Genomic DNA, 25,569 nt, shown 5'->3' with positions numbered 1-25,569 from the left:
AATCCATGTGTAGTAATAAAATTCAGTAAAGATCTTTCTTCACTATATGTTTGGCTCATGCAGTTTCAGAATCATTAAGCTATGTTGAATAACTTCCCAAGGATGTTTTGTCACATGGAGAGAAATCACCAGTGAGAATATAGTCTTTATTGTAGCTGCTGGTTATTTCTATTTTGGTGGATTATGTTAGCTTTGCTTATGAAAAGAGATGATACATGTTTACCAGTTCACTTACTCAACACACATGTTCTCCTGTCCTTGGCAATGCCTGCTAGCTCTTACAACTTTCCCCTATCCCGTCTCTATCCTCAAGGTCTATGCATTGCTTTATTATGTACAGGTTAGGCAGTTTTGATGTTCATATTAAAAGGAAAACACTGTTCTTCTGAGATCACAGGCCTCTTTTGTACTTCCTTAAAACTCTATCTCTGTATGACTTCTTAACTTTCTGAAATGGCATCACTGTCCCACTCTTCCAAGATCATCTGGGATTTCTGGAAGTGACTTGGAACTCACGTGCCAAAGGAACCCCTGTTAACTCAAGAGGTGTCAAATCGAGTTCCTTCAATCTTTGATATTTTCCCAGAGTTTGATAGGCATAACACATTGGCTGATGCTGGACCATTTGTTCATACCTGGTCATCATTGTCCTGTGATTTGTGTGTACTTACTTTCTATTATCTTGTGACGATCTCAGAAAAATCCATTTTACTTTTCCCATGTGTATTTTCCAATGTATGCGTCCAATGCAGTGCTTCCACAGTAATGGTAACTTTGGTTCACTGGGACGGATACCAGTATACCGGTAATCATTTTGCAGTTCTCAGAATCATAGATTTCCTCTCCAGCTGTTTGCATGAATATTTAGTGATATTTGAAGGAATCAGGTTTCAGTTACATAAATTTTGGAAGGTGTAGCCAGGAAATAATTAGAATCTTACCTTCTAGGACTATTGGCAGCATTCAGACCTCAATTTCATAAAATTCCTTGATAAAATCTTGGTCCAGGAAAGACCATCTCTTGCCTTTTATGAATTTATGAAATCACCATGTTTTCATTGGGTTCTATAAACACTGGTGACTTTTTAATGATTGATAAAGAGGTCCCCACGGGTGCCTGGGTGGCTCAGTCAGTTAAGCCTCTGACTTCGGCTCAGGTCATGATCTCAGGGTCCTGGGATCGAGCCTGGTGTCAGGCTCCCCACTCGGCAGGGAATCTGCTTCTGCTTCTCCCTCTCCCGTTCCCTCAGCTCATGCTTGCTCGCTCTCTCTCAAATAAATAAAATCTTGAAGAAGAAGAAGAAGAGGACCCCAAACTTTTCACCTTTTAAAGATAGAACCTCAGGAGCATGTATTTGGGAAAAGATTGTTAGAAGCCAGCTTTAAAGTTGTTGTAGTCAAACATTCAGTGCCCAAGTAAATGTGGATGATGCATACCTTTTTAAAATTATCTAAAATAGAGAAGAATTTTGAAAGTTGTACTGAATTCCCTTTTATAAAAATATAGTTTTAAATATATTTGATTGCATCTTAAGACTGTACCAAGTACTAAGTTTCATTCCATGTATGAGCATCCTTAAGCCTTTTGTTCTGAGCCATATTTGTGATGCCCTTATAATTTCTGATCCACAATAGAAGTATAAGTGAAACAGAGCCAGATAAAAAGAGCAAATAGTAGAACTTCTAAACTTTATTTTTAAACTGGCCCTGTGACCAATTGAAGAACTTCCAATGTAATGTCTTTAGTGAACCCAGAAATTCTCCACTAATTGCCTCTTGGGATATGCAGAATTTAAGGTGAAACAGAACATTTTTTAAAAGTTTGTCACATTGTCATCCCTGTGGCTGGTACCTGCAGACTTGGGAGTATTCTTCCTCTCCGTGTTCATCAAGGTTGCATCTAGCATTACATTGAAGTTTTATTTATTTTTTTAATTTTTTTAAGATTTTATTTATTTATTTGACAGAGAAATAGAGAGCACAAGTAGGCAGAGAGGCAGGCAGAGGGAGAAGGAGAAGCAGGCTCCCCACCGAGCAGGGAGCCTGATGTGGAACTCGATCCCAGGACCCTGGGATCATGACCTGAGCCGAAGGCAGCCGCTTAACCGACTGAGCCACCCAGGTGCCCCAACATTACATTGAAGTTTTTAGATTTGTTGGCTGATGTAGAACGACTTTGAAATGGGCCATTTGGTGGATCTACAAATCGATATAATACCGACAGTGAAGCTGTCTGCATTTTTGGGCATGGGTTTCAAGTATGCACAAAGCAAGCTGTAATTTTAAGTAAAGACTAATGAGTTATTCAGGTCTATACTTAGAGTTTTAATGGGGTTATTGGGAAGGATTGCAAACTTTCTAGTTTCGGTAGAATACTATATGATGTACTTATAAGAGTTCATTATCCATGTGAAACTATAAGTTCCAAAAACTTAGATGCACATGGAAATAAGAGCCACTATTTACTGAGCGTCTTCCATGTGCCAAGCATTTGGCTACTAAATTCTTTAACAACTTTACAGGTTATACTTCCAATTCTGGAAGGATTTCTATGCATTCACATATATAGATGCGTGTATATTGTTACAAATACAGTTTTGTTTTAGTTTTAACATAAGTGGTGATACATATGTTTTGCTATGCAGCTTGATTTCTTTCTCTTTTTTACCTCCTTTTAATATGTTAGATCTTTCCCACGTCAGTATTCACGGACCTAGGACGTTCTTTGAACCTGGGCATAGGATTCTGTAGCACTGGTTCACAAACTTATCTGTACTTTGGAATCACTATGGGCCCCCAATACCAGAAAATCTGATATAATTGGTATGGAGTAAATAATGCCCGGGCATCGGAGTATGAGAACCAGTGGTTTTGTTTGGTTGCTGGTTTGTTTTTTTATTGGGTGGGGAGGAGGGGCAGAAGAAGAGAGAATCTTAAGCAGGGTCCACACTGGGTGTGGAGCTCGATCTCACAACCCTGAAATGATGACCTGAGCTGAAATCAAGAGTTGGACACTTAACCGACTAAGCCACCCAGGCATCCCAAGAACCAGTGTTTTTATATTGCGGGTGCACCAGTGTTTATTAAAACATCCACCTGTTGAAGGACACATAGATGATTCTCTCTTACAAATGATGAATGGGTTTTCTATTACAGCGTTGTAGTGAATATCTTTGTTAATATATCTCTGTACTCATGTGTGAGTATATCTATAGGTTCGTCCCTATATATGGAATCTAGGAATTCTTAGATGTGGATCAGAGGGCCAGTACATTAAAAAAAACAATAGATATTGCCATTTTACATTCCATTGAGGAGATACAATTGACTTTCCCATCCACAGATTATTAGATTGCTCATTGTGGGGCTGAGGTGCCCCCCCCCCCCCCGCCTCCATTAAGAAAAAGTTTGTTCTGATTTTGGAGGGTTGTATTATCTAAGTGTTTGTGGAGGTTCCCAACATGAAGAGAGATTGGGGAAATCCCATGTCGAAGCTTCATTTCTCTTGGTCTTTTTAGTGCTGTGTGCTTTGGAAGTTAATTTTATAGGCTGACACATGACAAAGTAATGCCTTCACTTGCAATCGTTAGAGGGTGTGTGTGTCTCCCATGAAGGGCTGGGGCAGGTTGGATTGAAGAGTAACACCCACTAGAGCCACACAACCTCTCAAACAGGTGGGGGCCAGAATGCCTCTTTACTGCCTTATTTCTACACCTGAGTTTGCATCCAGTTGAAGCTTTTACCATCATCTTTTCATAAGCCTCTTTTGAAGATTTATGATGTAAAATTTGTAGGTAGAATTTTTATGAAGGGCAGGGTGGTACTTTTGAAGGGAGTTCCAGTTTTCATAATGTGACTCCATCATCTGTCCTTCTTGTTTCTGGGTGGCTTCTCCTCGCCTTGTCATGTGCAGGACTCATTAGTAACAGCCTGAGCATAGGTGTGGTGCTGGCCTTGCCCAAAATGAACCCCTCTGAGTAGCAGATATTGTGGAGAGACTCAGGATCTGGTAAACAACTCACCACACTGTAATTTTAAACCCAGGAATCACCATGGACCTAGCTTTCTATAAACATTTTTTACATTTGTCATGGCAAATGGTGGCCATGTCCACACATGTTCAGAATGACCTTTCTGAGGCAAAAGTGTGAAAGCCTGTGGCTCCGGGTGTTTGCAGTAGGTTGCCTAGCGTGGTGATCAATTCCCAAGACTTTCATGGATAGAAAGATGCCTTCAGATGTACAAAGTAGAATAATAAGTAGGTGAGGTTAGTGCCTGAATAAAATGTGAAGGGAATCGGGTCGGTGTTGCCAATGTCAGCGTCCTTGCAGTGACTAAGTGGGATATACTATGTGGTAGCTCTTGGGTAAATGGTTGGATTGAAATACTAATCTGTCGAATGCTTCAGAATATACAGGAAAGCTAAGACTTTTTTAAAGTGCCTTTTCCCACATTGCCCCTAAAACTCTCAGAGAATTTCCCACAATTCGCAGATAAGCTGACTAACCTGCAGAGCCCTTGATTTAGTGGTGACAACTGCCCTGTAGAGACTAAACCAGCCTCATTCCAGGAATTTGTTCTGCTGATACACACAGGAATGTCAGAGAAAGGAATCTGGTTAACACATTTCCACCAAACAGTAGTTAGCAAATACAAATCCTCCTTCCAACTTTTTAATGTAGTTCTCACTTCCCTTTGTAATGTCCACTTAAAATCCATCAAACATTTATAGAGGACTTTAGGATGTTGAAGTCTTTCCTACAGTTCCTCCAGGACAGAAGTGGGTGAGCTGCTATTTGAACCCGGGTCAGGTCTCCACGGCTGCCTGTGTCATGTTTTGTCTCTTCATTAGTTTTACCCTAACTGAAAAGCACAGACATTTTCCATGAGAAAGATGGGGGTTTCTTAATAGTTACCAGAGAATGAGGCTGAGGCTAAGTTTAACCAAGAACTTTTGTTCTACATGGTGTTTCATTTTCTCTTGCTGCAATTCTGTTAATCTTGGCATAAAAGTAGTCAGAAGAACATGAACAGAGGAAGGTAATTAGTGAGTTTTGAATTTTCTTTCAGTAAACATGAACATAAAAAGTCCTGTGGGCAAGCTTTTATTTCTTCATTTTCAGTCCAGGGAACTGTAGTTTCCCTGGGATGCCAGTGGACATTATTCTCCATAAAGGCCTGTATACAAGTAAAAATTATACCCACTTGGCAATAAAATACCTTGATGATAAAATGTAGTTATGATATTTGAGAGGGAATAAGATCGAATAGCCTCTGGTTTGGGGGCTGTGAGGGTCAGTAGCAGAGTTCACTTTCCTAAGAGACCATGTGTTAGGTCCTCACTGGGGAGAGGGACTTATATTACTGTGAAGGTGACATTGCGAGTCCTTGGCCCAGAGTACCTCCAGGTTATCTTTTCTAAGTCATATTCAACTTCACTTGAAGATCTGGAACACATAAGTTGTTCAAACTAAGTATATACCCGACCTCTTCTTTCTCAGGATTTGCCAGAATTATTTCAATTGTGAGAAGGTTCCAAAAAATGAGTAATAATCTACTTGTTTTTAGGCACTATCTTTTAATATCCCTTACATTTTTGGTTGTGGATAGCACCAAAGTGTTGGCTACTTGTTTGGGAAGGTCTGAGACCTCATGTACCTGATGTGTGGTCATTGCAGTGGGGAGGCCTTTTAAGAGGCACCACATCTGCCTGTCTCAGTGAAGACTCTGACTTCAGGGGTCACTTTGGTGGGGTCAGCAGAGGACCAGAGCACGTAGGGTACAGGCAATTGTTGATGTCTTGCAATGTACAGGTATTCTCCTCTGGTGACTGTGATGGCTCACTCTCCTGGTCTTCCTGAAAGAGCTGCTGGGTGATTCAGGAAAGTTGCTTGTTTTACATGTTTGTTAAAGGACAAAACTTGGCCTCTTGGAAGAGTGAGAGCTTTGATGTGACAACCGGTCACTGAGTTGTAGCTTCCTACGTTTGTGTAACCCCTCCTTTAAATTTGTCTTTGTACAATTTAAGTGGATCCCTTGGTGGCACTAAAGAGAGAAACCTAAAGGGGGAAAATGATTTTCATTTCTTTCGGCTTCAGCTTAAATTTGTTTATTGACTTAACTCACAGACTAGCAACAGGTCCACAGGCAGCCTAAGGGCACACAGGCTGTCTGGCAAGACTGTGCTTTCTTTGGTGGGGAGCTCCAATGACACTTTTGGTTTGGCCCTTCTCCCAGATGATCGAGACGAGATGTCCTGGCTTCCAGACTGGTTTCTGTCACATGAACAACACATACTTCCTAACTCGAGAACCGGGTTGTATTGGCTTTAGGGATTTATGGCCTAAACCCATGGTTAAAGTATTGAGTCATGACAGAAGAGTCATTGCCAGCTTTTAGGGTGAAACCTGGAGGTCCCCTCCTTTGCTCTTTACATGAACAGGGGGTGTTTTCTGGCAGGAGTCTGTGACTTGGGCTTGGAAGAAAGGCTTAATTATGTACTGGTTGAGGCTTGGTCTGGCTTGAGAGTGTGCATGGACTTCACTTGGGTTCCTTCCTCCCTTATCTAGGGAGGAAGTGGGGAAGGATTGGGACAAGTTTTGGCTTCCACTTTGTGCATACCCCCCGCCTACACCACTGTAGAGTGGACACAGAGGAGGGAGTGTGCTTTGCGTTCACTGTCCTGCTTTAGGCAGTGCATCAGAGAGTGTCTTCAGGGTACCCGTGGCTTTTTTGAATGTTTGGGTTTTGGTTTTCCTGTCAATGGTGGGGTGCCCATATTGTTTTCCTCTTTCCTCAGGAAAGTCATTGGGCTGAGGGGACTGACTGCAGGGTGTATTTCCAAAAGCCACTTCCAGAAGTGCCCTGTTAGAACATCCTTTTGGGACGGAGTGTGTGGAAAGGGCTGGCCCTCGGCTGGACACACTTACTGAGAAACGCCCTTTCCGTTTCCTGGTGGAGAGGATGTTGAAACTTGCGGGGAAAACACATCCCCTTTCAAACGTTCCTCCTACAACCTTTAGACTGTATCCCATGATTTTTTTTAAAGCTCCAAATAGTATTTGGCATCTGGTGTGCTTGGGAAATGAAACCAGACATGAGGAATGTGAGAGGGGAGAGAGATGGCCAAGGAAAGAAGCAAAGCAGTTTTTTTCTTTTCACATTCTTCTTGATAAGAGATTTTGGGTTAATGTTATCTGTTGTTGAAAACAAAAGTGCATGTCAGGGCCCTTTGGAAAATTGCAAAATGTGGGGCAAGCAGCAGCCCTGAAAACAATAGGTATGGCAGTTAAAATGGAGGGTTCCCCAACCATTCTCTTTAAAGTGGCTCTTAGAGCATACTTTTTTTTTTTTGCTTGTTCCTCTTTTTATGTCTGTGACATTGTTTTATTAGAAATTCCAGAGACCATTTACAATGCAGAAACAATGACATATTTTAGTATTAAAATTATAATTGGAGAATGGAAGTGGGTCATGGTATACATGGTCCCCCACCGCAGTTGGCAAGTACATGCAGAAACTCTCAACTGTCTAACCAAGTTGGTGACTGGTGGGAACTCACAGTCTCTCCTTGTCTCCCTTCCGGCAGGATCTAAGTTGTTTCCCTGGAACCACTTTGGTTAGAGGAGAACCTTGATAACTTAGCCAGTGAGCGTATCCCTCAGTCTGGACAGACATCTTATCAATGTGTGGCAAAAGTCCCTGATGAAGCAATTAGAAAGATGTATGCGTCTTTTTTTGTCAACATGACTTTCAAGTTTACCCCATACATTAGGTACCAATATTGTGTTGCTTTGTGGGAAACAAACCTTACGTATCCCATATGTGTTGTGACTTGGCATTATCAAAGAAAAGTGTTAAGGAGGGTTTTCTTGGAGACTGTGAGTTCTCCTATGTTTTATATCATCACGATCATCATACCTATATTCCCAAAAATTTGGCCCTCATTTTTTGACTGTTACCACATTGAGAGTCTTATTTGTTTTGTTAAAGAGCAGTACAAATGACTCTGACTTCGAGCTAGGCCACAGATGGATTAAATTTCTTATTCTTTGCTAAGCAAAATGCACCTGCTCCAGAATCTTAAGTAGCTTTTTAATTGCTTCCTTGTGCACGGCATAGCAATAGTCATCTGTAATGTTATAGATGGATTGCATTTTGGATGTCCCAAAAGTGACTTCTTCCCTTCTGCAATGGTGCCAGAAGCTGAGATTAGAAGATGTGTTCTGGTTGAGGGCCCAGCTGTCATGGTGGAATTAGTCCTTTCCCTGAGGCTGATCTGATTAAAAAGGGGCCAAGATGTGGAAGCATAGGCCCCAGGTTTCAGTAACAGCATCCCCTCTTGAATGGACAGAGTTAGCAACTTAGCTGCTCCCTAAATGTCCTCACTAGGCCATGATCTCCCAGAATCTGTGAATTTTCTTTGTTTTTGTCTCCAGCACCTAATACTGTGTCTGGCTTACTAAGGTTCAGCTGTGATAGCTGAGGAAGTGAATACTTTCATGGGCAAAGTGTTTATTCAGTGTAAGGAATAGGGAAAAGATTCTATCAGTGGGTCTATTTCCCATAGAGCTTACTTTTGAGGGTGGGTGGAAAAACCAGGCACCAGCTAGTTGAGCCAGAAAGAAGCTCCTTGCTCAAGGGAAGCTGCAGATACCCAGAGGATGAAGTCTGTGAGGCTCCTGTCAGCATCAGAAAGCGTGACAAGTGGCTAAGGAGCACTTGGTGATGTGATTGACTTTACATGTCTTGGCATTTCTGAAAAACAGATCTGCAGGCAACTGTGGGAAGAACACCCAGTCACAAAACCCTGAAGTTCAGACACGAGACCATCTGTTCACTTAGGCATTTATGTCTTTGCACATTCAACAAACATTTATAGAGAATATACCATGTGCCAGGGACTGAATGAAACCTAGTCCCTGTCTTCAGGATCTCATAGTCCAGTGGGGAAAACAGACATGATTTTTAAAAAAATCTAGACAACCAAAAAACACTCAACTATGTATATGGTGCTTGGGCTGTGAAAAGAAATGTGTGACCATTTCTGGGAAACCTAAGGCCCATTAAAATAATAGTATTTGAGGGCGCCTGGGTGGCTCAGATGGTTAAGCATCTGCCTTCGGCTCAGGTCGTGATCCCAGGGTCCTGGGATCGAGTCCTGCGTCGGGCTCCCTGCTCCTTGGGAGCCTGCTTCCCTCTGCCTCTCTCTCTCTCTCTCTCTGTCTCTCATGAATAAATAAATAAAAAGTTTAAAAAAAAATAGTAGTATTTGAGTGGGTCTTGAGTGGTGAGTGGAAGATGGTGAGGTACAGAAGGAAAAGAGCACTCTAAGCTGAGGGAACGATGGATGTGTGGGCTCAGAAGTGTGACTCCTGCTAAGGTATGATTTCCATACGTACACAGGTGTGTTTGGGGCATGTGGGCGGGCAGTGTTCATGATATTGGGAGACAAGGGTAGAAAATAAAGTAGGCAAGGGCTAGGCCATGGAGGGTCTTATGGGGTCCATGCCGGAAGCTGGACTGTATCCAGGAGACACTGCAGAGCTGAGTGACACAGTCAGATTTATGATGTGCTGAGAATAAATCCCAGACTCCCTCACTCCAGTGGACAAGGCCCTGGGGTCTGGGCCCCTCCCCACTCCAGCTTCTTCTCTCTTAACACTGCCATTACTCATTATGCCCCTGCCACACTGGTCTTCCTTCCCTGACTCAGAGGTGCCAAGTTCCCAACCTGCTCTGGGCTTCTGCATACACTCCTTCTGCCTGGAGTCCTCTTCCCCCAACACTTTGCAGGGCTAGTTCCATTTATCCGTTAGGTCTCAGCTTAAATGCCCTCTCTTTGGAAAAGCTGTCCATGATCACAGTATTGAAAGTCGCTGTCTCCACCACCACCACCAGCATCCTACCATTTTCTTTCACTTTCTTCTTGTATCCCCTATAACACTAATTAAAATTAATAGTTATAGTTTAGTTTACTTGTTTTTTTTCCATGCCTTTTCCCAAACAAATAATTTTTCTAAAACTCCCTGAAGAGTACATCATCTCATTTTCATCCCTCTTTCCTTAGTGCTTAGCACAATGTTTGGCACATAATCAGTACTAAACAAGCTTTTTTTTTTTTTTTAAGAAACAGTTTATAAGCACTGGATGTTATACGCAAACAATGAATCATGGAACACTACATCAAAAACTAATGAGGTGCTGTGTGGTGACTAACATAACATTAAAAAAATTAAAAAGAAATAAAATAAAAACAGTTTATTTATTTATTTATTTTTAGTAATCTCTTAACACCCAGCGTGGGGCTCAAATTTACAACCCTGAGGTCAAGAGTCTCATGCTCTTCGATTGAGCCAGCCAGGCAACCCAGGACTCAACAAACTTTTGAGGTAATGAATTAGATGATGAATATGAGGAACTAGGGCAGCTGTTGATGACTTGCAGCCCATGGGCCTGCTTGGGCACACCACCTATTTTTGTAGGGTCTATAAAACAAAAAAAATATTTTGTGACAAAGTTATATGAAGTTCAAATTTCGGGGCGCCTGGGTGGCTCAGTTGTTAGGCATCTGCCTTCGGCTCAGGTCATGATCCCAGGGTCCTGGCAGGGTTCCCTGCTCAGCTGGGAGCCTGCTTCTCCCTCTCCCACTCCTCCTGCTTGTGTTCCCTCTCTCACTGTCTCTCTCTGTGTCAAATAGATAAATAAAATCTTAAAAAAAAAATTTAAATTTCAGTGTCCACAATAAAGTTTTATTGGCACATAAGCATGCCCATTTTTTACAGATGCCTGTGGTTGCTTTCATAATAAAATGGCAGGGTTAACTAGTTGTGATAGAGGCTTAAGGGCGCACAAAGCCTAAAATACTTACTATTTGGCCCTTTATAGAAGAGGTTTGTCAACCCCTAGACTGGGGAATCATGGGCCAAGGAGAAGAATTGAAGAACTATCGTAGTCATTTTGGTGAGAGATGAGGGGAGGCTGAACCAAGGTCATGGCCTGGAGGTTGGAGAGAGTGGGGATTGGATTCCAGTTGGATTAAGCATGCAGGTTCCCTGCCCTCTGTCAAGCTTCCCTGCCCCATTCCCAACCAATTAGGCTTCTCCAATCAACATCTGATGTTTCCCAGCAAAGCAAGTCTCTAACTTCTCTCTTCCTAACTGCCTCACTCCCTCCCAAGTCCCTCCGCAGGTCCAACATGTGAAATGAGGATGATGGAATGAAGTGATGGGTGTGAATATGCTTAGTAAAATCACATACACACACAGGCAGCTGTTGGGATTACTCATTTGTGATGTGCTAGAGCAGTTAAGGAGGGTTGGCCAGAAGTATCTACTGCCACTGAGGGGTCATGGGATGATTATTTTGCTTCCATTTTGGTCTGTATCTGGGAGACTAGGCTCTGAACAGTAGAATTCCAAATAATGTGTATTAAAAATGGCAGCCTGTTGGAAGTCTCAAAGCTTTGCCATCATCTACAGTTTAAAGATGGGTTTAATGGAGGACCTTGTATTTGGGGTTACACAGAAGAGCCAGCATAAAAATTTGGCCTTTGGGCTTTACTGAGGCTTTTAAACACAAATTACCTGTCAAAGGCAGTATTTTGGTCCTTACTAAAAATTATTTCAATTAGGTTCTTAAATGTAATAGGCTCTATATCTTATTACCCATCTTAGAAACTAGCCAAGACCCTCATATTTTTTTGTTTATAGAACTGCTGGCTTTTTAAAAAAAAGACTTAGGAAATGCTCTGGACTGATTTTTAGATCTCAGTGTTTCCTGAGCACCCCACCTCAATACAGCCAGAATATAATAAAGCTTGGGTTTAAGTGAAACAACCTATAAAGTACAAAAGTAAAGTTGTTCTCTATTTGTTTTCCAAATACTTTGCTCATACTCCTCCGTGTGCGAGGCACTGATACATGCCTTAGGCACTTTCCCTTAGGAGTTGACTCTTCAATAGGGGAAGTAAAACCCAAACCACAAATTACTGTAACTGTTGGCTGTGCCTCATAGGGGTCACAAAATGGACCACATTCAACCGGGTAGGTTAGGAAGACTGCCTGGAAATGAACTTGAAAGCTGAGCATGGGCCCTATGACCCTCCATGGGCTAGCTCTTGCCTACTTTGGGTTTTTTTTTTTTGGCCCTCATCTTCCAGTAGCCTGAACACTGTCTCCTTCCCCCTATAGAGAGGCGTTTAGTCATAACAGTAGTCCCTGAACAGTCTCTCTTCAGTTTACTGACAGTTGAGTGACAGGGTGTGCAGGACTCTGGCCTGGCTACCAAGGGGGATATGGCTGCTGCCCTGAGGACATACATTGGAGACAGACATTAACAGTTTATATTTTAATGAGCTAAGTCTTAACTCCCATCTTAACTCCTGGTGTACATCAGTGCTATTGCTGCCTACCCATGTTGGTTAACAAAGAATACAAGAATTGCATGCTTAGAGAAATTCTTATGGCAATTTGACATTGCTGAGATATTTCTACTATAGTTTACAAAAATATGTTTCTAACAGACTGGAGGGAAAGCAGCTAGTCCTTTGCCTCATATAGTTTGAGAAGCTGGTGTATAGATCACCATAACTTGGATTTTTTTTTTTAAAGATTTTTATTTATTTATTCATGAGAGACAGAGGTGGAGGGAGAAGCAGGCTCCCAAGGAGCAGGGAGCCCGATGTGGGACTCGATCCCAGGACTCTGGGATCATGACCTGAGCCAAAGGCAGACGCTTAACCATCTGAGCCACCCAGGCGCCCCATAACTTGGATATTTTTGAAAAGAACATTTTTGCATACACATTCCCCTCCTTCCATCAACAGTCATATCAACAGTCTAGAGTGGTTTTTTTTTTTAAATCTCATCTTCATTTTATTGTGAAACTAGTATGTCTTCATTGTGACAACAACTTGGAAAGTACAGAAAAGTTTTTCATTTTTTTAAAAAAGTAAGCCATACATTTGACACAAGCTAACTGTTGGCTCACATTTTGGTGCATTTCTCTTGTTCTTTTTTCCTGCTCATATATGTACACTTTTTCTTACATAAATGGAACATTGTATATCCTTTATTTTACATATCCTAAAATTTGCATGTCTTTAAATATTATTTTACAGATAACTGCCTGGTGGTCTGTCATCTAGTTGTACCATGATTATCCTTTTCATATAGTCCTTTATTACTAGCACTTATTTTATGCCCTCATTTATTATAATAGCCAGGGCTTTGAAAATTTTTGTGACAACATCTTTGATAGTATCTCTGAATATTTCATTGGGATATATTTCTAGAAGTAGAAATACCAGGTCAGCAGTATGACTATTTCAGGGGTTTGATGGATTGCCTGTCAGAAAATGTTGAACCAAATTTCAGTTATCACCAGCAGTGGATGGGCTCACCAGGGCTGTCAGGATTGGGGAGCGTGTTCACAAAGATAAAGGCAGAAGGAATGAGCAGACGACTTGGGTGGATGTTTATGGGGCTTGGAAAATGGTCTGTTGGCGAAAGTGGAAGATACTTTTAAGGAAATAGAAAAGACAGAGAAGTTGAGCTGGATCTGATTTGGTGGAGCACGGAAGCCAATTAAATTGGTACTGGGGAGATTTGGTGGGTTTGGATCAGGAAGATGAGAGACCCAAGGCTTTGCAATGGAAGATGGGCTTCTACAGCACAATCTGTGCCACAGTACCACTCATTCCCTGTACATGCCGTGCCCCTTCCCACCTCGTGCCTTTGTTTGCACTGTTCCAAAATGCTCTGCTTTCCATAATCTATCAAAGCTCCACTCATCCATCAGGTACTATTCCCAGATTCTTCCCAGTGGACTTTATGCTTGGTATGATATGCCATATGACCTTTGTTACAACTATTTGGTGCACTACTCTCTCACCAGATTATAAGCTCCTAGTGACCCATTTCATTTATGTATCTTTAGGTGCTTATAGTGCCTGGTATATAATAGGTATTAACACACATTTGCCAAAGGAATTCCAGGTACTGCATATTGCCTCCTATGGCCTTGCACAAGTACACTTTAGGCCAGGAGATGTATGTTTCAGCAGATTGGGATATTGGATGTCTTAGCTAAGTTTTTAGTCCAGAGCCGGTTGGATCATCACGTAGGGATACATGAGGGACACGCTGCTCTTAACATTTCCCTCCCCTTCCCATTCTAATTGCCAGCTTCCTGAGACTGCTATCCCTTAAGTGAGCAGGATCTTGACTCTAGAAGTGTTTGCAAATCCTAGTTATTTATGAGAAATTTTACCAGAGTTTGTATCATTGTATGAGATTGTTTTTAAAAAGCCATATGGCATCATGTTTTACACATCACTCATTCTTTGATTTGCTTTTTTCACTTGACCGTATAACGGGAATTTTCCCAAGGCAATACATATAATTGTAATCTTAAACTATATAATCATTAATGTAATTTTGTGGTATAAATTCAAATTCAAAAGTGTACAAAATGAAAAGGACTAGTTCTCCAGTCCCCTATTTTTATTTTACAGGCTACTGCTATTATTAGCCCTTTCTTATGTATATTCATAAGTACATATATACATTCTTTAAAAAGTAATCTTGTAGTATATATATCATACAGCATTTTGAACATGTTTCCATATCTACATATACAGATGCCTTGTTTTTAAATGCGTGCACAGTGTTCTATTATGTGAATATACTATAACCATGTCCTTATTGGTGAACTCATTTGATCTTTTCTGTTTGAAAATCTTTGATTCTTCTAGTTCATGTGAAGTCATTCTTCCTTTGTTATGAATTTAAATTATTCAACATGATAAACAGTAACTGAGCGCCTCCTTCCTTCCTGGCACTGTACAAGGCATGAGTGCCAACAATTTGCCTGATGTACAGTTCCTTCCCTTGACTTGGAGTTAATCGTGGTCTAACAGGAATGTACTCTCTTGAGGAACTTAGAATGTGATATGAGCTGGAATGAATAGATATGCCTCAGCATAAGTATCATTAATTCTACTTTGGGAAGGTAGAAAAGAAGAAATTGATATCAAACTTTAAAGGGTAAGAGATCCTAGATTCCTAGGGGGTGAGGAAGAGAAGGTCCTTCTTGCAGGGGAGTTAAAGAACAAGACAGGTTGGCAAGAAAGAGCATGTGATAGGCAAAGAATGGCCAGTAGCCCAATGCGATTGGGGGCATATGCTGTGTCATGCAGGGGTAGGGTTGTACTGTTTGCTCAGCAGTTGGTCACAGGAAACATTCAACAAGTGAATAGAAGGATGTGCTCTTTGCCCAGCTGGACTCCGAATCCGCTTGGGGTTGTCCTCTCTGTGCCCTACAGGGGCATATCAACTGTCTTCAGTGAAGAGGTCTCTGCTTGAATTAGTCTGACCTAAAAAACAAAACAAACAAAAACAACAACAAAAAAACTTACCCATTTTTTTCTTCCTTAACCATGTCCTGTCTTCTTTTTTGCAGAGTTTAGTCACTTCAAGAAATAGAACAGAATTCAGCCATGGCCCCAAGGAAGAGAGGTGGACGGGGGATCTCGTTCATCTTCTGCTGTTTCCGAAATAATGATCACCCAGAAATCACCTATCGGCTGCGAAACGATAGCAACTTTGCGCTTCAGACCATGGAGCCAGCATTACCCATGCCCCCTGTGGAGGAGCTGGATGTCATGTTCAGTGAACTTGTGGTGAGTCCCCAACTTCCTTCCTGGCGGTGGTTGAGAGCCAGAATGGGGGAGAGGATGTGCATGGTTTGGTTTGGTTAGCCCTGGGCTTGGCCCTTTTTCAGTGAAATGACCCCTTTATATTGGCACCCCAACTGTGAACACTGAGCCTCTGGAGGAAGAGAAAGAAGAGGGTAGCATTACCACACTGAAGGGCTTTGCTTTAAGTGGAGGGATTTAGACCCTTAGGTCTTCAAATATGTGAGAGAACTGCATCCTAAGTTGCTCTTTCTATTCTTCCCCATTCCAGTCTGAGTCTATATTGTGTGCATAAATAATTCCCTCATCTGCTTCACACCTTCCACAATTCCCTAATGCTTTCTCCACCCCTACTCTCAGTGTATAGTTTTAATATCTTTTTAAAAATTAGTCATACTCCTCCTCCTGTCCTGGATCCTTTGATGAAGGACATTATTACTTAAGTACAGTATAATTATTCATCCTAATGATGGGATTGCAGTAATAACTGTTGTGGGAAACTTTTTATAGATCCTATCATATTTTAGAATCCACTATACTGAAGTGAGAGGTGTATCTGGTGTAGGACCCATTCATCAAACGATGTTAAGTGCTTTCTTTAGCTTAGCTTTTCAGGCACTTCTGAAGTAATGTTTCTTTCCATTCTATGTTTTTGGGATATTCTGGCATAGTTTAAAGGGTAGTGGCATGGGGATTAGGAAGACGTTGGTTCGAATTACTGTTCTGACTTTATTATCTGTGTAAGTATGGAAAAAGCCTATAAGCCTGTTTTCTGGAAAGTGAGAAAAAAATAATGCCTCCTCCTAGTTTGATGTAGTGTCTAAGAAGAATTTACATAGTGGGAATGGCCCCATGCCTGACCCTCATTAGGTGCTCAATAAATGTTAAGTGAGTACTCTATCCTCCCTTTATCACCACTGGCATTTTGTAATGGAGTTAGTTCTAATCGGACCATTTATATTGTTCAACAGATACTAGAAAGTGCTATCATTTTGCATGATTCTTAAGTCAAGAAAGTAACATAGGTTTTGTTACTGCCCTCCAGGGGTAATATCTGAACTAATCAGATCAGTCCAGCTCTTCTAGACCAGAATTTACCTATAAGTTTATCATATGAGATAAGCCAGTATGAGAGGGTACTATGAAGCTGATGTTTGAGTTCTGGTCTCCTGAGTGGATTAACGGGCCTGTTACCAACCGGAATTGGTTGGGAAAAGGAAGAGATGGCTCTTGGCAGCATGTTTGTATTTTATGATGTTGATGAATATTTTCAGTGTTTAAGAAATCTCCTCAGGTGCCTGGGTGGCTCAGTCATTAAGCGTCTGCCTTCGGCTCAGGTCATGATCCCAGGGTCCTGGGATCGAGCCCCGCATCGGGCTCCCTGCTCCGCGGGAAGCCTGCTTCTCCCTCTCCCACCCGCCCCTGCTTGTGTTCCCTCTCTCGCTGTGTCTCTCCCTGTGAAGTAAATAAATAAAATTAAAAAAAAAAAAATAAGAAAGAAATCTCTCTCCTCTCCCACCTCTGCATGCAGAGACCTGTTCTAGGTGTTAATCGGGAGGTTCAAAATGGAAAACTAGAACCTGCTCCTAAATAGCTGATAGTTTCAGGAGCAAAAGGGGACTGATACAGATATAACAGCACTAGAGGAAGAAGCACAACCCACCTCTGCGTAGATTGTCTATAGGTGTGTTGTGAGGTGTACGACATGGTGTTGAGGAGGTTAGTCACAGAAGACTTTCTGGAGGAGGTGAGCTGTGAGGAGCGATTGAAGGTGAGAAGAGAAGTGGAGGGGGTCTGTGTTAATGGCTGTCTCAGTCATCTTAAGCTAGTTCATCCTGTGATAGCAAAACCTCAGTGGTTACAAATGGCAGTGGCTTAGCACTTGTTAATGCTACATGGCTAGCTGTGATTCTGTTCCTCACCATCTTCCATCTAAGACCCAAGCCTGGTGGACGAGGAAGGAGAGACATGGTAAACTACTAGCAGGCTCTAAGCTCATGCTTGGAAATGATACATGTCACTTCTGCCCACATTTCTTTGGCCATTGAAAATCACATGGCCACTCCTGAGTTGACAGGGTAAGGATGGATGATTCTTCTGTAGAGGTTGGCACTGCAAATTGCATGGACAGTCCTGAGGTCACTGGGGGGTGGGGGGGTGGAGGACACATAATCCTCTTCCAGGGAGAGACAGTGAATCATCTACCATGATGGCTATCGAGAACGAGAAGGGCAATAATGATGTATTCACGAGCTTGGTTTTATTTCCCACTTAAAAGTATTTTAAAACCAAAAGTCAACCTAAGGAGACAGATGTCGCAGATAGATGAAGGCTTTCGTGGTGGTAACGGAGCTGGTGGGCAGAGCTAGTACCCTCAAAGCACCCACATCCACTGTCTTTTCAATTGGATTCTATCAGACTCTCAAAATGAGACCTAAGCCAGAGCCCGTGTGGTGGCAGCTCCATGTACATCTTGAAGACAGCTCATTGTTCTGTATTCATAAGGGAGAAAATTCCACTCTCTGCCTTATTGATGTCTTTATTCTGTGTGAAAATTGCCTACAGCTGTTAGCTGTTAAAAAGCCAATGCCAAACCAGAACTTTAAGCTGAAACCATTGGAAAACAAATTATGTTGAGGTTTGTATCTGTCCTGGTGAGTGACGGATGGATTTCTGTCTACTCCTGACTTCAGGGACTTAGACCACAAATCCATCCCGTGGCCAGCAGTGTCCTGGGGCAAGAGAGGTGGGTTCAAAGCCACTGGAAACTTCTGCCCTGGGTTCTCTTTTGTGTTCACAGAAGCACTTCTGCCTTTGCCTGTGCACAGGAAAGGGAGGCCACGTGGGGAAGGAGGGTACCGCGTGGCCTGTGGGGTCAGACCACTCTGCAACCTGTGCTGACTTCCTTTAAGATGGTTTCTGTTGGAATTTAAGTTTATTGCCTTGTCTATAAAATGGGGATAGTACCCTATCTCAGATAGGGTTGGTGTAAAGAAGATAATGTCTTTTAAAAGGCTGGCTCCTATTAGGTGCTTTACACCTCACATCCTAGTGCAGTGAGAGGGATGGAAAGTAATTCAGGTGTTTCCCGGGCACAACACCCTAAGCAGATATGCCGGGTTTTTCCTTTTCTTGAAAGCTAATCTGCCTGCTGTGAGTGAGCCAATGTGGGTCCTAACTTGCAGGGCATTTTACCTCTGTATCTGTTGGAAAGCATATCATCACAGCCGGTTGTTGTAAGCTGGTTTCCTTTGCCTCTTCTGATGACGCATTTAATGTTTTTAAAAGTGGTGCTGAATAGGTTGCTTGCAGAATTGCTTACTGCAACCTTATCATCTCATAAATAAAGGAAAGCTGAATGGGAGGTCAGCCATGGGAATGTGTATAGAAGGTGGGCTGCGAGGATCACCTGCTACAGGCAGTGGAGGCAGACTCATTCCAATTTCAGGATGTGGTGGTTCCTGGAGGTCCCAGTCCAAAAGCCTGCTTATCTTTTTTTTTTTTTTTTTTAAATAACAGCTTTATTGAGATCTAATTTACAGACTATGTAATCACCTATTTATAGCGTATAACTCAGTGGCTGTTAGTATATTCACAAAGTTGCACAACAATTACCGCAATAAATTTTAGAACATTTTCATGACATCCAAAAGCAGCTCCCTTATCTATTAACTGTCACTTCTCATTTCTCCCCAACTCAACCATCCCCTGGCTACCTCTAATCTACTTCCGTTTCTGTGAATTTGCCTATTCTGGGCATTTCATGAAATGGAATCATATGATATATGGTCCTTTGTGACTGGCCTCTTTCACTTAGCATAATCTTTTTAGTTTATCCATGTTGTAGTATATATATCAGTACTTCATTTCCTTTTGTGGTTGGATAATACTCCACTGTATGGACATACCACATTTTGTTTATCCATTCATCATTGGTGGACATTTGGGTTGTTGCCAATCTTTAGCTATTATGAATAATGCTACTGTAAACTTCATTCACATACAAGTTTTTGCATGGAAATGTATTTTCAGTTCTCATGGATATAGACCTAAGAGTGGAATTTCTGGGCCATATGGTAACATAATGCTTAACTTTTGAGGAACTGGCTACACCATTTTACATTCCCACCTGCAGTATGTGAGGGTTCCAGTTTGACCCCATCTTTGCCAACACTTGTTATTACTTCCTACAGATTGACCTGCTGTTTTTAAAGCTATTCTGTATCTCCTGGAGAACTGAGGACATGTAACTTGGAAATTTTTTAGCTAATTAATTAATTACTTTTTGTGAGTTGTCGAATAGAAATAGTCTCTACGCTAACAATTTTTAACTTATTTAAAAAATAACTGAGTTGAGAGCTTCTGCAATCTCTGCTCTGTATTTTATGCCTTTCAGGCATCGATCCTTTTTTTCCTGTATTACCTCCCCCACCTTCTCGCCCCTCTTTTTCTGCTTTGTCCTTTGCTTCAGCCACAAATTGTGAGCATAACCGACCTAAGACTCAATACGGTTCCCATAAAATAAGATTATCTATGGTCTTTCTACAGGCTTTTAAAGGTCTTAGATTTTTTTTTTTTTTTTTTTTTTTTTTTTTTTTTTTTGCCAACCTATTTGAAGACTCCTAGGCATTATAACTCTATAAGTGGTCCTTATTCAGGTAGCTTGTTCATCTCAATGTTAGCAAATAGAAGATTTCCTTTGGGATGAACAGAAAAATGTGTCATTAATTGGTCAGTTCTTTTGGGGTGTATGCGTGTGATAAGTGCCCGGAGGTAACTAGTGAACAAAGCAGCAATGATTCTTCATGAATTTATGGGACTGAAGGTCTAGAGGGGGAAACAGGCAACTAAACACGTGATCTTATCCAGAGTGCCCAAGGATTATAAGGGGCTCCTCCCCAGTATATATTGTTGGGGAAGAATGTTCAGTTCCCTTTTTTCATGAGGAGGGAGTCCCACTCACAGTTTCCATGTGTATAACCCTAGCTCTCTTGTCCAGGAACTCCTAGCTTCTCTTCCAGCTCCTCTTGGGAATATGCATAGTTGAGTCCCTCTCGCTTCCTCAATTTCTCTCCAAATCAACCTGCTTTTAGGAAAACACATTTTGTGGCCCTTGGTGCTATAAATTTCCTAGGAGTAAGCCCCCCTGGGGAGTTCTGCAGTTGTCCAGCTGGCAGTAAGTGTCTAATTCAGCGTTGAAATCTCGGCAAGGCCACTTGTCCGCAGGTGCAAGTTGGGTTCTCCAACTCCACTTTCATGCGTAAAAAAGAAGGTATTTGATTTCCATTCTTGCTTGGCTCCTTAACTTAGCTGTTGGTTAATTCCAAACTTTCTATTTGCTGACACCTACTCCCAAACCCCACAGATTCCGAAACTAGTGTGGAAGGGTCTTGGAAGGCTTTGTGGAGGAAGTTTCATTTAATGTAAGACATGAAAATCAAGTAGGAATATCCAGGCAAGGGGAAGAGAGGAATGTTACAGACTGTGAGAACAACATGTGTAGGGGGCTGGGAGGTGGGAGAAAGCACGGGAGGCTCAAGGAACAGAAAGTTCAGTGTAGATGGAACATGAAATAGGAGGCTGGGAGGACTGAGGTTTCTGAGAAGAGGTTCTGGAGAAAGGGATGGGGATGATTGTATTATTGATTTAGTTATATATCTTAGATTCTTATTTGAATGAGAGGAAGGTATCTCTGCTTTCTTACAGTTTTCTCAGCGAACCAAATATATAAAAGTACAGCAAAATATTTTGCTGTCTGATTACATATACAAAAATAACCATTGCTCTTTGAAGTCTTTGTAAAGTGTCGATAAGTTTAGCAAAAGGTGTCCTGTCTTGTTGAATAGATTCTGTTTTCATTTGAATCCAGTTGTTGAGGTGAGATGCTTTCTTGCTGTAGTGTATACCTCCTCAGGGTACTTTAATTTTGAAATGAAAAGGAAAGAGAGAATTACAAGGAGCCCCCTTTTGCTCTTCCACCCAATGCATAGACTCCTGCATATACCAGAAATTGGTGGGCTAAGGGTTACCTACAGAATATTCCATAGTCACAGTGATACTGGAATTGGTGTCTCCTAACAGGTTCCCTCAGCTCTCTTGCCTTGTGAAACATGCAGATGTTCAACTGCTTTACCTGGCTGAGATTTTAAGTGAGAAACCAGGTTTATCTCAAACCTGGTTTGAAGTGTTTTGCACCAAATCTCCATTCTTCTAGTACACTCATTGTTTTAATGTATTTGGAATCGGTTTCATAGATTTATTAGAGGAAAGCTTTCATTTCTAATACAGTACATCACTATGAATTTATGACTAGTTGGAAATATGCATCATGGACCCGACCTTTCCTAAATCTGAAAATGTGACCAATTACATTTTACACTTTTCTGGTTAATCTGTCTTCTTTTGAATTCACTGCTTAGTCTTCATTTATTTGGCCAATGGGTCTAATGTTTTAAGATAATATACTAGAGTACTGTGCCTTCCAAGAAATGTAAACTATTTTAAACTTACTAAAAAATTCATTATTGATCACAAAACTACCATTTATACTATTGAGGATTGTCAGTGAAAATTAAATCTCAATGGGGAATGTGGCGATGATGGATACCATAGGTTGATGGGAAGATTTGTATCCTCATAAATATAATTAATCACTAGAGGTCAGCTTTATTATTATTAATTACTGGGGACATTAGTAGCCAGCATAGAATTTGAGAAATGAAGATAGCAGGAATGAGAGAATTTTAGTTGACCTATCAGAGTCAGATGAATTCACAGTCAAGGTGTAAACTGTGCCAAGTGAATTCACTTGGGAATCTACATCAGTAAACTTTTCATTTTTCAATATATTCTGAAGTCACTTTGGTATGAAAGGAGCTACAGGAATCCAAATTTGTCTTACAGATTTACCGGTGTACAAATTTTGTTCTTTTCCTAGCTATGTCAATTTTTACCCATCTTTCTCAGGCTGCCAACATAATTTCATTTATTACTAGGGCTATCTTAAGCTCTTTTTAATAAAAATTCTTCCATTATCACTAGAATTGATGACAAGTTTCAACACTTTTTATCTCTTTGTTTTTAAACTCGCCTTTCACACTAAGGCCATGACTAAGAATAGAAAGTTTCTCATAGGAGCTATTTAGTTCTCTCTCTCCAAGAAAAAATGCAAAAATTGGGTATCGAAAACGTTTAATTTTAACCTGATTGAAGGAGAAAAAAACTGGTTGTAAGGAATCTAGTTTTAATCTATTGTTTCTTAGAGTGTAAAGGATTGCTCTCAGTATTTAAGCAGAGAAAATCAGACTATATAAAGACTTCAAAGAAATGTCTAGAATACTCTCAAAGTGTTCAGTTATCTAGAAGCCAAAAATCAGAATCCAGTGAAAAGATTGATATTAAAATTGTTCTATTTCCATGAGGTTAAAATTCTTTTCATTTGATAAACCTATAAAGGTCAAAGAGAAAATTCTGTTTAGCTAAAGGACATGATTAGTTGACAATGAAGAAAAAAATATATATATTGAATAGGTCTTCCCCTGACTCTGTGGCATTTTTGGATACATCAACTTGATGAGTTTATAGAAAAATGTTTAGAACAGTATGAAAATATGCAATACATCACAGAGGGAAGTGGGAAAGTAGATATGGGCTTAAATGTATTCAGTGCTAAAATTCCTATGTAGCAGATGTGAACTGCTGCCAATACACGGTCAATTTACAGATCACAAAAAAGTGATCCTAAACCCAGAACTTTATAAACAAATTATTTTGGCCCCGAGAACAACTGATGATTTGTGGTACAGGCTGATGTTAGTATAGGTGGTTTTGCTTGCTTATATCTGTTGTACTTCTGAATAGAACATTACATTACTTCTAAGAATCAAAGTAGGGTTGGCAGTAGATCTTCATCCCAAAGGACAGTCTATGTTTCTTTGTACTGGTTGGAGGCCCTGTCTGCTTAAAGACAGTAAGATGGTCAGCATGGCTTAAGTTCCCTCTTGTCTTCTGATTTACTAAACAAATCCAGTAAAGCTTAAGGTAAAAACACAAAACCATTTTATTCCTTCTAGTACCAAATTTATATTTTATCTCGCCAAGATCATTCCAAATGTCCTTTCCTATAGGCTATTAAGTATAGATTTTTTTTACTGCATGTTAGATACTTAAATCAATACACTTATTTCTGGGTGCTTCTTAATTTAGATTTACAGGGACTGAAATGGGAGGGGGAGTGTGGAAAGATGGAGGAAAGAAACATGAAAACTTTTTTTCTTTTAATACAAATAGCTGCAAAACCATCTCTGAACTAATGATGTTAGAAAATGGTTATGAGTTCCCTTGGCCTTGATGAATTTCATTACTATGAATTCTAAAGAGACTGAGCAGTATATACCTACTTACCTGATTATTTAACTTAATCCTCAGGCTACCATGTGCAGATTACGCAAAGTCAACATACTGTATTGACTTGCCAACTCTCTACATGTTCCCATATAAATCAATACAGGTTTTAAAAGACTGGGAAAATAATTTCATCTCCATAAGTGATGTGGTTTAGTAAGCTTTCCAGTATAATTTTGAAAATGTATTTCAGTAATGGCTAGAACAATCTGGTAGTTTGTATAAATAACTGCACATGAGAATATATATCGATGCATTGGAATTCATCTAAGTATCATTTGCTCACATAAAACATATGTCACATGGCCTGTGGGAGCTAAATGTCCAATATGTGGATAGTGTATTTCAGTTTTAACTGTCCTCATTTTTATCCACTGTACTTGGAATCCTCCCCTCCCCCACCTTCAATTCCCAGAATTACTCAGGAATTTCAGACTGTTTCTTGCTGTGTGTTACAGGAGCTCAGTACCAGTTACATCTTTTAGTTATGATTTTTTGACTTATGGATAAAGAAACATATCTCTGTATATTTTTTGGAAAATAAGATCCTTAAAAATGTAGCAATTTTTTCCCTCTTGTCCAATTTTAAATGAATCCACTGGAAACATCCTACAGCTGCTGTTTATTTCATTACACAATGGAATATTTAAGAACTAAATTAAACCAAATGACTGAAAGCTTACTTAGAATGTATATACAGGTTGTTTTCAGGAAAGTTGGGCATTTCTTGGATGTAGAAGAAAAAGTCAAGTCCTTTGCCATCTTTTAAACAATCAGATGGTTTGAGTTCATTCCCATATGGACACTCATTATGTTAAATCCATCTATGGATAGACACCTTTGCATTTTCAGAGAGCAGAATGACACACAGGCATTGTAATCTGAGTTTTCATCCTGAGGAACCCCAGGGTCCAGAGTAGGGCGTGGCCCAGAGTGGGTGCTCAGTAAATGCTTGTGGCCTGGATGAGTAACTAATTACTAAAGGTTAATACTTGAGATGCTCAGTAACTATTTGAATGCATGCATGCGTGCATCTGTGCATGAATTCATGACTGCTGAATCTTCCAGCGGTTGGGTATATATATTCTGAATTATTCTCAAAGTAGAAGTGATGGATTTGGCCTGGTCCTTGCACCCTTCCTGTCCCCCATCCACTGTTATCATTCTCTTTAGTCCTACTCTTCATAGGGGAACACCAAAGTATCTAGCATCAAGGGTAGCAGCTTGAGAGGGTAAGGTTGATAAGGTTTAAGAATTATTTTCTGTCCAGTCTCTCTACCATGACATGATAAATAGCTGCAATGTGGGAAGAGACCTATTGTGCTAAATATCTTTTGACCCAGATAAAACTTAAGTGTCCGCTGAGCTGCCAAAAAGTCTCTGAAGACCTTGCTGAGCAGGTGTGGGAAGGGCCTGGGCTAGGGAGAGCACCGCAGGTGTCATTCAGGGAAGGGGAACTCGGTTTCACA

General features: G+C 40.8%; 1 protein-coding gene across 5 annotated transcripts in view; it reads left to right on the top strand.

The window, feature by feature from the left end:
* The window catches only part of DAAM1 (dishevelled associated activator of morphogenesis 1), a 164,336-nt gene that overhangs the window by 49,028 nt on the left and 89,739 nt on the right, over nucleotides 1-25,569 (top strand). For 4 of the 5 annotated variants that reach the window (XM_027570709.2, XM_027570704.2, XM_027570706.2 and 1 more), the window contains one exon: nucleotides 15,463-15,682. In XM_027570709.2, the coding sequence (XP_027426510.1) occupies nucleotides 15,500-15,682 (183 nt within the window). In that variant the 5' untranslated portion in view covers nucleotides 15,463-15,499. Of the gene's footprint in view, nucleotides 1-10,280; nucleotides 10,392-15,462; nucleotides 15,683-25,569 lie in introns of those variants that run through there. The other variant, XM_027570707.2, reaches the window with a different exon arrangement.

This window comes from Zalophus californianus, chromosome 6 (genome assembly GCF_009762305.2).
Source record: "Zalophus californianus isolate mZalCal1 chromosome 6, mZalCal1.pri.v2, whole genome shotgun sequence".
Classification (NCBI taxonomy): Eukaryota; Metazoa; Chordata; class Mammalia; order Carnivora; family Otariidae; genus Zalophus; species Zalophus californianus.
This window is presented reverse-complemented; position numbering and strand designations above follow the sequence as displayed.